Source organism: Aulonocara stuartgranti (genome assembly GCF_965226115.1).
Source record: "Aulonocara stuartgranti genome assembly, chromosome: 17".
Lineage (NCBI taxonomy): Eukaryota > Metazoa > Chordata > Actinopteri > Cichliformes > Cichlidae > Aulonocara > Aulonocara stuartgranti.
The window spans coordinates 15,485,015-15,497,171 of record NC_138953.1 but is presented as its reverse complement, the minus strand read 5'-3'; the positions used below and the strand labels follow the sequence as shown (position 1 = coordinate 15,497,171).

The 12,157-nt window shown below is 40.7% G+C and overlaps 1 protein-coding gene across 8 annotated transcripts in view; it reads left to right on the top strand.

Moving 5' to 3' along the window:
* mast2 (microtubule associated serine/threonine kinase 2) overlaps positions 1 to 12,157 on the top strand; it is a gene marked incomplete at its 5' end in the record, with an annotated part of 143,244 nt that overhangs the window by 72,119 nt on the left and 58,968 nt on the right. For 7 of the 8 annotated variants that reach the window (XM_082509672.1, XM_082509675.1, XM_082509671.1 and 4 more), the window contains one exon: positions 391 to 422. In XM_082509672.1, the coding sequence (XP_082365798.1) occupies positions 391 to 422 (32 nt within the window). Of the gene's footprint in view, positions 1 to 390; positions 423 to 4,509; positions 5,321 to 12,157 lie in introns of those variants that run through there. The other variant, XM_082509674.1, reaches the window with a different exon arrangement.

Genomic DNA, 12,157 nt, shown 5'->3' with positions numbered 1-12,157 from the left:
GAATTTGCAATAGTTCTTGCTGCTTTCTTCACTGTCATTCAACAAAAGTCAGACGTTGTCTCAGCATGTGGGAAAGAAGGCAAATGATAAAAATGTGCCAAAAAGACAGCAATGAAATGAAGTGAAATTGTTAATCAGAACATTTGGTTGAGCAGTAAAGTCTCAATCCCTTACGCAGGTGTCATATTGGTCGCACTGAACCACAATGACCGGGGGTCTCATGTTGAAGCTGCCTGTATAAATTATGTCACAGTGACACTTTTTGGTCAAAAAGATCCAACTGATATTTCGTCATGTCTAAAGAGATGTAGTGCTTTTGACATACAATGACAAATGGAAAATGCTACAAGTATTGACACCGTGTCTTTCTTTCTGCCTTTTTTTTTTCAGAAGGAACTGAGCCTTCCCAGAAGAGGCAGCTTGTAAGTACCCATCATTCTCTTTGCCTTTTGTCTATTTCCAGCCTTATATGGAAATGGTTGGAACGTTTTTATGGTGCAAAGCAATCAACTTTATACACACCTCTGACTGTACGGGTCCTTTAAATTTCTTTGGAAAACAATGTCTTTCATCCTAAATTTCATCTTTAGTGGTCATTAGTATTGAGCAGAGCTTCAAGTGAAGGGATAAAGAGCTATTATTTAGAGGCCACTAAGTTTGTTTGTGTGCTTAGGCCTATTTATATCTTTTTGTGCGTGTGTGCGTGGCAAAGTTCTAATGTAATGTCATGCTGATAAGTCCTACCAAAAGTCAGAGATGCATTGGGGAAAATGCCATTCTAGTGCAGTCATCATAACAGTTCAGATGATTGCACTAGAATGGCATTTAAGCACTTGTTTAATATTTTGAGAGAAATTATTAAAGGCGTTTGCACTTTAGTCACATTCCCTTGACAGTGTTTTGAGGTCTCTCTGTATTTATCTTGATGTTGAGGTAATGTGGAGTTTGCGAGCCTTTGCAAAACCTTCAGCATGGAGTTACTCTGTGGTAGATCAGCTGGTCAGTGTAATCACTTCAGTCATTCTTCCTCATACTGGTACTATGTTCTTCTTGTAACATGTCCAAAGCAGTTTTTCTTTCATTCATTTCTCTCCCTCTTTATTTAACAAACATACCTCTGCTGATTATAGCTCAGAAGGAATTTTAAATTACTTCTGGGCTATAATCACACATGACCTGTGTCATTTAATTAATTAGTCTTGTCTCTCTGTTCACTGAAAAAACCTTTTTCTGAATTTTATAGGTTTTCTGAGTCTTTCTTGGCCATATTTGTGCCGATGTGGGTTCACAGTAGAACAAATCACTGCCAGAATGTGCTCAGTCATCCTAAAGCTGTTCTGCAGTCCTGCAGAGGGTTTCTTGTTTCTTCCTGGAAAGTGTAAGAGAAGAACCTTCTCTCAAAACGATTACTTTTTCTTGCAGGTCTCAACAGAAATGATGGAGGTTAAGTTAACTTCCATGTCCATTAGGAAATGAGGAATCAAATGCTTCGCAACCTTCCTCTTGCCTTCCTCAAGAACTTGATATCTTAAAAAATGTCCTGAGGGAATGTTTTCCCTAGCAGCACTAGTGTTGGGTAATATTATATATTCTTGCCTACTGTCATTAAAAAGTAATCTATGACGCTTTAGTTAAACTAGAATAAAATTAGGACGATGATCTCCATATGACCAGGAAAACACTGGTTGGAAAATGATTGCACAGAATTTTTGGGCTTTCTAGAACAGATTAGAAGTAGCTGCTTGTCTGCTCCATGAAACGACAAAACACACAAATCAGAGCTATTAAGGTTTGTTAGAGTAGTTTACAGTGCATCTAACACCAGAAAGCATGTCTCATTTTGTCTTATAAAAAGAGGCATACTTGGGGAAATCAGGTACAGTACTAGTGGCATCTATTTTTTTTTAATAATTGTATATTATAAATTTGCTGTAGCACAGTAGTTTGATCCCTGCTTTGCGTACCAAAGAATCAGTGTATTTATCAGAGTGTGAAGCAGAAGATGCTTGTATGAATGTGTGTGATTAGATGAATGAGGCATGTTGTATAAAGTGCTTGTAATGTTCAGGTACAGTAAAAAGGCTCCGTGTGAGAACCGGCCCTCTTTAGAAACAGCCCAGTCTGTGGCAGATAGTCACACCTGACGTGTGGTGCAGTGTGGTATGGGGAAGTCTGTCGCTGGCTTTGGTACAGCACTACACATCTGATGAACAGATTTGTAACAGACAGCAGTAGATTTGAGATTTATCACAGTTTATCACGGCAGCACTATCGCAAACAGATTGCACATGCCAGCTTGACCCAGATTGATCAGAAACTGCCTTATTGCCATTTGTTCCCAGTTTATTTGGCATATCTATGCACCGAAGTCAGCTGGAAAATGGCAAGTGGTCTCAGAACTGGCCCCCATCTTTGAGCTTCCATTTCAAAGGCAGAGAAATTGCAAGTTGATTTCACAGGATCACTAAAATATTTGCATCATTGTCTGCTATGATAGCTGAAGCCCTATATTAGAATCAGCTTTATTGGCCAATCACATTAATACACAAGGTGTTGACTCTGTTTGATGTGACTCTCAATGAACATTGATATTCATTACTTCTTTGTTTGGTTAAAGTAAACACCATTTAGCTAAGATTGGATGGTTTCTGTGTTACTTGCAAATCAAAAGATTTCCCACAATCATCTTCACAATTCGCATTATCTTCCAGGATAAACCCTCGTCTCACATGAACAACTTCCATTAATGAGCAACGTGGGAACTACTGATGTATATTTCATCTTTTCCAGGCATTTGAGGCCTGTGAGGCTGCAATTCCAAGTATGATGAGAAAATCATATGAAATGAAATGCATTTTTAGGAATATTTTAAGGAATATTTAGCATCAGCAGTACTGAGAAAGGCTGCTAAAATCGTGACCAAACCCAGAGCATAAGATGTAAACGTGTATTTCTTTAGATCTTTTTTCCTCCTGGCTCTGGTGGTGTATAAAATTGTGCCCAATGTTTGAACTCTTTTCTGATCCCAGCCCACCAAAATTGTGGTAAATTTCAACAAACAAACACTCAAAGTATAAAAATGGTTGCTGTAGCAACAACCCCAAAACAACTTTTCCCCCTCCCATTGTTCCTTTCGAATCTTTGACTCTACAGAGCTGATCATTGGTTCCGTGAATATTAGGCTGTTTTTCATTTCCGTCTCTTTGTCCCAGCGTTGTTAAAAAATCCAAAAGAAGCCCATGAGTTTAATTTAAACTCAGATGGTTGTTCTAACTTCTTCCTCAGAGCCCACCATGTTTGTTTAATGAGCAATCTCAACTCTGCTTACCTCACTAGAAACTCAGCAGCACCATCTACTGGCCTGAATAAGCAGTTGATTTTACTTTATTATTCTGGTACTAAAAAATTCTAATTGAATTACAATTTGGCTTCACCCCTCCATGTTAAACTTGCTGTGTTCAAACGTCAGTAACAAGATGGGATAAGGTCAGTTACACACACGCAAGATGACATTTAGAAAAAGTGTTCTTTGTTTGGGGGCTTGCAAAGGAGCTCAGTGGGGGAATCATGTGACACTCATGCTCACTTTTATTTTGTGAGAATCCTCAGTGACCTTAATTTTAACTTCCACTAATAAATTCTGACCCCACCAGACCCCTTAATCTAACTTTTCCAAGTCCAGAGGCAAACACAAAGACCCAGTATAGTTTCTAATGGCATTCTCGTGTCCTGCTGCAGCTTCTATATTAGCTCAGTAATCACTCCAAATGAACCGAACTGTGTGTGCATGTGTTTCACTACGCAGCCAAAGCCAGCTGTGATTGGAGTCATTGTTTATGACTTAGCGATGTGGCTTATGAGCTGCATTTAGCCCGTCGCGCTTAGCAGTGTACCAAAGCTTCTCGGAAATGAGAATAGAGACAGAAAGTGGACAGCTGTACCTCACACATGCTCTAATATAGCATCATGAAAGTGTCTCCTGTGTTGACTTTTCTCTTTTAGGTGTTAACGTACGCTCAAAACCTGACCCAAAGAAAAACACCATCTGAAGAGGAGTCGGTTAAAAATAATTTTAGGTTGAATCCATAAAAATTGTAGGACTTTGTAGGAGTTTGGTAAATGTGACAGGAATAAAAAATAAGACTGAGTTTGAAAAGTGGTTAAGCAGTGTTTTCTGTTAAACTGTTTAATTTCTAACATATCCCAGTCATTGTCAGTTATTTTACATAATCTAACACAAGAAAAACCTCACAAAAAAAACAAAGCAAAACACAAAGACAACCCCAAAAGAAAAACCATGTGGAATAAAAGTTTAAACAGGTTAAAAAGCATTAAAACACTCTTTCAAACATTATATTTTCTCCAGATATAATGTTCTCTAGAAATTCTCCCATAATAAGCCAAGCCAAACGGCACAGAAGGAGACGTCAGGCTTTACTCCACTCTTTATCTTCCCACCTCCCTGTTTGACCCCTCCCTCGAGCCTTCTGTTCACCCGTCCCTCTGTAGGCTGTTTGTCGAGGACTCAGTCAGTTCTCTTGGACGGTCTGATCCCAAACAGGCTGAGACTTTTAAGGAACTGAAGGGAGATTAGCAGGGCCGGCTGTACCCGGGGAGGTTCTGGCAGGCACTCTGTTCCTGGGGACGTGCAGGCAGGACACTTCCTCCAAACTTTTGCTATGGCTGAGCGGTAACAGGAGCTGATAACTAAGGAGTTGGTCCTTTTTCTTTTCTGACTTGATGGGACAACACAGAACGTAATGTTCTCTCTGACTTTGGGATTACGTTTTATGCAAGAAGAGAAACAAAAGGATTTCTTTTGTGTTTTTAACAGACTTTGGATTCATCAGAGGAAGACAAAATGAGAAGGAGGAAAGGTCAATTGAGTTTGTGTAACACACACCAAATTTGTTTATCCAGCTCAGATAAATATGTGTGTTGCTTGCACGTAGCTCCACACTCTGTTTGTGTGTGTTTGTGAATTAGCAAGCCCATGCTTGCCGGTGGAAGAGCAGTCTACCCCAGATACCTCATACAGCTGAGTCTCTGTGTGGAGATAAGAGTAGGTGCTGACGTAGCACAGGCTAAGCTCATTCTTTTATACATGAAGGTGCTGTCAGCAGTCTGACCCATGGAAAACTAAACTACATGAGAGTTTCTGGTCCTTTGGAGGAGCTGCTCAGTGGTCAGTATGTATTTGACCGACAGATGAGCTGATACAGGCGGGTGGATTATTAACGATTACAGCTGATTCATTTGTCCCAGTACACAAGATGAAGAGGAGGAGGGAGCGATCAGGAGCCCCGCAACTTCGCCTCCAGTAAGAGTGTGTGTACACGGCATGTTCAAATTTGTGTGTGAAAGCGAATGAAGATTAGGTTCATATCAACACAACAAGAGCTGTATCCCATTTCCTTCTCGTTTATTTGTGCTAAACAGACAGAGGTATTCTTATATACAAGTACCACCTCAAGATCAATAATGTGAATATTGTGATTTATCTGTTTAGTCTCTATTTTAAGAGGAAAATAACAGAAAAGTGCTCATCTTAAGCTTATAGGAATAGGACAAGCTCAGGAACTGATGTTGGGCCACTTCGTACTTCATGGCACGTTCATAATCACTAATAGTGACCAAGTTCCCACAGTCCACAGTACATTTAGCACTTTAAAAAGAGTTAGCAACATTAGCAAACTGCAGGCCAACCAGACGTTTAAGAGGCTTAGCTTTGTCTTTACATTAATTTCAAATAACATCCCCAACAGATGTTTTTATTGTTTACCCACATGCTGTATTTCACAAACTGGACATCATTGGACAAAGTCTCTTCATATATTAAATATTCATATGATCCATTTAAGACAACAAAAAATTGATACCAAAGAAGAGAATTAAAAGCATTGATGATATAAAATATAAAAAATTACATATTGCTTTTGGGAATTGAAAGTTAGTGCATACATGAGTGAGATGTTGATATCAATTTAAACTTTAATATTTTCAAATAAAGACGGAAACTTTGTGTAGGTGACACATCAATGACCCACATACATTCACAGTGCTGAACACACATAGTGTACATACATAGTGTGTCAGTGAAATGGAAACCATGAGGAGCCATGAACACGAGAAGGTATCAGAGTGAGATCCCAGCAGGGAGGGAAATCCTTCACCAGCTTAACAGATTACTGTGACTCTGTGCTTGCACTCTTTCACATGTGTATACAGCCAATGTTGTTTTTTCTTACTTTCTGTGGAGGTTTGAACAAATTATTGAGGCAATGCTGGCCTTTAAGAAGATATATTGTAGCTAACTTCCAGAATAATTAAATATTAATAATAATAATATATTGCAATATTTATATATAATAATTTGCACACTGCTGTTATTTAAAATAAGAAGCACAGACACCCCCCCCCAAGCTTTCGAGTTGACTGATATGTTCGTGTTAATATAGAGAAGCAACATGCATCATCTTACACTGCATAATATTCAGTGGTATTTTTCAGCTCATCTCAATCAACTTTATGTGACACTGTCACTACAAACCTTCCAAAAACCTACTGGTCAGACTGCTCCACACTAATATTTGGGACACAGTGTTGTTTTTTCACTGCTGGTGTGACTTAGTTTCCAGGCTAGCATTTGATGATGACTTTGTCTTTAATTCTGCTTCCAAAATTGGTGTGTTAAAAACTATAGAGGCACACCACAGATGGCCTTACAGTATGTTAGGTAAAAACTGCAGATACTAAAATGTGTGCAGCCCTTGACCTCCCAGTAGGTGGTCTCTCCCACTCTGCCCCATCCAGCAGGGGGGAGGGGACGTGGAGATCAACACCATAAGGTCATTCTGCCCTGCATAGCTGTGACAACTGACAGCTGGATTTAAACCTAAAACAGTGTGTGCTTCTTATCACTACCACTCACTGTAACCCAGTGAGTTAGACAAAACTGATTGAGTCAGACCAATTCTATCCACATTAGTGCTATGACTTAGCTCAGTCTACCAGCTGACCCGGTGCCTCCCTGGGAGTACTTACAGAGCTCTTTGAAGCTGATCCAAGACTGTGTCCAGCCATCTCTGGCTGTGAGAAGTTAGTATGTGAGGCTTTCTACCTGCTGTGAGGGGACATCTGCAGGCAGTCAGACAATATGTTGGGGACACTTAGTAGTGACTTCTGCTCGGGTGGTGTATGTTCAGGCAGTATAATTGTTATACTGTCAGCCGGTTACTGAAAAAAGTATAGTTTCTACACAACCAACAAGTTCGTGGTGTTTAGTTCAGATGAGGAACCCTCCCTAACTGAGAGGGAGCCTGTGTTCTCTTTCAGGCGTCACTCTGTATTTCTCTATGGGAAATACCATCTGGTGTGACCTGAGTGGAAGATCCACTACCAATATGTGTGTATCAGACGGACCTATCACTTCAAGGACACACAGTCTTCAACACCTCCCTTAATAACCCTTGGCCCAACACCAGGCATTATTGCTTTCTTTCCTGTGCAGATCACTAGAGCTCCTCAGTGGTCCTGAACCATTGTAATTTTTTGTTTTTGTTTCAGGATTAATTATTACTTTGTAATTACATTTTTGTTTTGTGACGATATTTTTCCGGTAAGCTGGTGTCAAATTGTTTAAAACTTGAACTTTATCAAGCTAGCACATTAAGTGAGCTTGTGCTCGTGTAGCTATTTGCTTGCTAACCTGAGCATTAGTATTTATGGCTTCTACTGGTGCCAATCATGGTGGTAGCTGGTGCATTACCTTGGCCTCCAGTAACACTGTGAGGAATCTTGTTTCTGACCAGGATGTGTCCTTCAATGTGCGTATTAAACAGATATGTAGGGCTGATTTCTTCCATTTATGCAATATCTCTTAAATTAGAAATGTCCTGTCGTGATGCTGAAAAACTAGTTCATGCATTTGTTAATTCTAGGCTGGACTACTGTAATTCATTATTATTAGGATGTCCTAAAAACTCCCTGAAAAGCTTTCAGTTGATCCCAACTGATGCCGCAAGAGTACTGACAGGGACTAGAAAGAGAAAGCATGTTCACCCATACTGGCTTCTCTTTATTGTGTATCTGCCTTCCAGGGGAAAAAAATGCTGGCTCATAGGTCGACTCAGGAATTGTGGTGATTTCCAGACTCTCAGCAGGTACCAGTCAAAGAAAATCCCCGATCACTCGGGGGAAGATTGAGTGAGATGCTGTGTCCTTGAAGTGATTGGTCTGTCTTTGAAAGATGTGGTGGTAGTTTAGTGTCCATGACTGATCACACCAGAAGGTGCTTACTATAGTGAGATACCTATCTTGATTGTCAGAGAACTGGGGTTACCCAGGTAAACAAGTGCTATTAGGCCTCATTCACCACCACTGTTATCTTACCATTGAATCAGAATTATTCTACATCCATAGATGCATTCTTGTTATCTGCATGCTGTCACCCAACTATCTCACTACACAGAAACATCTTAAGCTTTATGGAGAATGCAGTGACGGATTTGTAAAAGAAATCTTGAAAAAACAAGTTAAACAAGTAAAAAGCATGATTTAAAATTGATTAAAACAAGCAGACAAACAAACTAATTAACAAACAAACAAAACAGTATATAAAATCAGAACAGTAGAACAGTAGAGTAGTAACCAAAGAAGGTTTTGCTAAACTTTGTTTCAGTGTAGTGTAAAAATTGTCACAGTGTAGCTCCTCTGGTCCAGCTAAAGGCACAGCAGGCAGGGAGTTGATGGTGTTAAACCGCCCAGCGCACACCCACACATCGTCACACATCTCTCCTTGCGTCTTTTTCTCTTCATCTTCCTCCCCTCCCTCCTCTTTTGGCAGAATCTGGTCACCAGCTCAGTTGCGTTGCCACGGCAACAACAGCCTCCTCCAGCACCTGCTTTCCCCCTCTTCCTTTCATCCCTCTGTCATTCAGCCCGCCCTAGTCAACCTCGCCCTCTCCTCTTCGTCCTCCTCTCCCTCTCTCTGTTACTGTGATGGCCCTCTGTCAGCCCCTGTTTACCAGTGGGGAAACCCCTTCCTTTGGAGGTAAGACCCACCCTGCGTGTCATCTCATAACTGTTTGGTCTTTTGGGGTGTGTGTTGTGTTCTCCTTCTTTTTTTGTCCCCATTACTCAGTTTGCCGACCTTTTGTTGGTGTTATAGCTGACAGACCGCTGAGAGCATCCAGCAAACGGCACTAATGAGCTGTGTTCATCTGGTGACACAAGAAAGCACTTACAACACTCTTTTGCTGTTTTTAAAGAGCAACTCACTTTGTTTAGCAGCTTCCAATTGCAGGGTTGTTTGTTTGATCGTTTATAGCTTCTTAATTTTAGTTTAAATCCATCTTTTATGTTGGAAAACAAAAACACTCACACAAACACAACAACACACAATCTTCTGCATTGAATTTGACTTTATGAAATAACCAGACTTGCAAATGTGGTTGACCGCTGGAATTCAAATAAATGAAATCACCTCATCAATATTATAGTTATTGTTAGATATAGAATATTATTATACAAAAATGATAAATGGATTAGGTCTTTTATAGCGCTTTTTCACGCTACCTGACCACTCAAAGCACTTTGAACATTCATCCTTATACACCCTTTCATGCAACTACTTTTTTCTACGTAAGTGTTTTCTTATCGAACATTCTCAGATGAACGAGCAGGATAGAGAGCAGCCCAAAGATATTTGGCATGCAGACTGCAGCAGCCAGGGATCGAACCACCAACCTTCTGACTAGTAGATGACTTGCTCTACCTCCTGAGGTGCACATAACCCGAGTAAATGGAAAAAGATCATTTCTTTTTTTTTTTAAGGAAAACAGTTTAGCAGTCCAAAGTGTTTTCTTTCTCCAAAGTTCTCCGATCACACACTGAGATAAAGCAAACTTACCTTGCATTTGCTGAAAAGTATTGGGCCATTTTTCTCTCTACAGTGGGGCAAAAAAGTATTTAGTCAGCCACCGATTGTGCAAGTTCCCCCACTTAAAATGATGACAGAGGTCAGTAATTTGCACCAGAGGTACACTTCAACTGTGAGAGACAGAATGTGAAAAAAAAATCCATGAATCCACATGGTAGGATTTGTAAAGAATTTATTCGTAAATCAGGGTGGAAAATAAGTATTTGGTCAATAACAAAAATACAACTCAATACTTTGTAACATAACCTTTGTTGGCAATAACAGAGGTCAAACGTTTACTATAGGTCTTTACCAGGTTTGCACACACAGTAGCTGCTATTTTGGCCCATTCCTCCATGCAGATCTTCTCGAGAGCAGTGATGTTTTGGGGCTGTCGCCGAGCATCACGGACTTTCAACTCCCGCCACAGATTTTCTATGGGGTTGAGGTCTGGAGACTGGCTAGGCCACTCCAGGACTTTCAAATGCTTCTTACGGAGCCACTCCTTTGTTGCCCGGGCGGTGTGTTTTGGATCATTGTCATGTTGGAAGACCCAGCCTCGTTTCATCTTCAAAGTTCTCACTGATGGAAGGAGGTTTTGGCTCAAAATCTCACGATACATGGCCCCATTCATTCTGTCCTTAACACGGATCAGTCGTCCTGTCCCCTTGGCAGAAAAACAGCCCCATAGCATGATGTTTCCACCCCCATGCTTCACAGTAGGTATGGTGTTCTTGGGATGCAACTCAGTATTCTTCGTCCTCCAAACACGACGAGTTGAGTTTATACCAAAAAGTTCTACTTTGGTTTCATCTGACCACATGACATTCTCCCAATCCTCTGCTGTATCATCCATGTGCTCTCTGGCAAACTTCAGACGGGCCTGGACATGCACTGGCTTCAGCAGCGGAACACGTCTGGCACTGCGGGATTTGATTCCCTGCCGTTGTAGTGTGTTACTGATGGTGACCTTTGTTACTTTGGTCCCAGCTCTCTGCAGGTCATTCACCAGGTCCCCCCGTGTGGTTCTGGGATCTTTGCTCACCGTTCTCATGATCATTTTGACCCCACGGGATGAGATCTTGCGTGGAGCCCCAGATGGAGGGAGATTATCAGTGGTCTTGTATGTCTTCCATTTTCTGATGATTGCTCCCACAGTTGATTTTTTCACACCAAGCTGCTTGCCTATTGTAGATTCACTCTTCCCAGTCTGGTGCAGGTCTACAATACTTTTCCTGGTGTCCTTCGAAAGCTCTTTGGTCTTGGCCATGGCGAAGTTTGGAGTCTGACTGTTTGAGGCTGTGGACAGGTGTCTTTTATACAGATGATGAGTTCAAACAGGTGCCATTCATACAGGTAACGAGTGGGGGACAGAAAAGCTTCTTACAGAAGACGTTACAGGTCTGTGAGAGCCAGAGATTTTCCTTTTTTGAGGTGACCAAATACTTATTTTCCACCCTAATTTACGAATAAATTCTTTACAAATCCTACCATGTGGATTCATGGATTTTTTTTTTCACATTCTGTCTCTCACAGTTGAAGTGTACCTCTGGTGCAAATTACTGACCTCTGTCATCATTTTAAGTGGGGGAACTTGCACAATCGGTGGCTGACTAAATACTTTTTTGCCCCACTGTATATGCTCTGACGACAGGGTGACTATTCTCAGTCAATACTCCTAAGGTTGTTTTCCCATATCATATCTAGATTTCTTTTGCAATCAGAGGAGTTGTCTTCTGCTGGCCATTAGGAAGAATACTTGATTGGTCTTTGTTCAGACTTCTGCTCAAGTAGATCGAACCGTCAACGTAACACAGAGACGAGTTTGGGAGAAACACTCATGGTCTTGCCGGGCAATGCTAAAGGGATGAAGACCATTGAATAAACAACATGGCAGAATTGAAAAATAGATATTATATCACCCATACTCATTGGTTGGGCAGGTCATCTACTGTACCACCCAGAACGTCGGTGATTGATCTCCAGCTTTGCCTGTCCATGTATTGAAGTAACCTTGGGCAAGATACTGAACCGAAAGTTGCTCCTGATGTGTTGGAGTGTGTACCTACACAAGTGTTTAGGTATAAATCAAAGTTTTGCATGAATGTGTGTGTGATTTAATCATTTATAGCTTCATGATTTTAGTATAACTGGGTAAATGACACTTGTAGCAGAAAATGCTTTGAGTGCTTAAATTAAGTAGAAAGTGTTTCTTTTCTGCATCAGTCCTGTATTGGT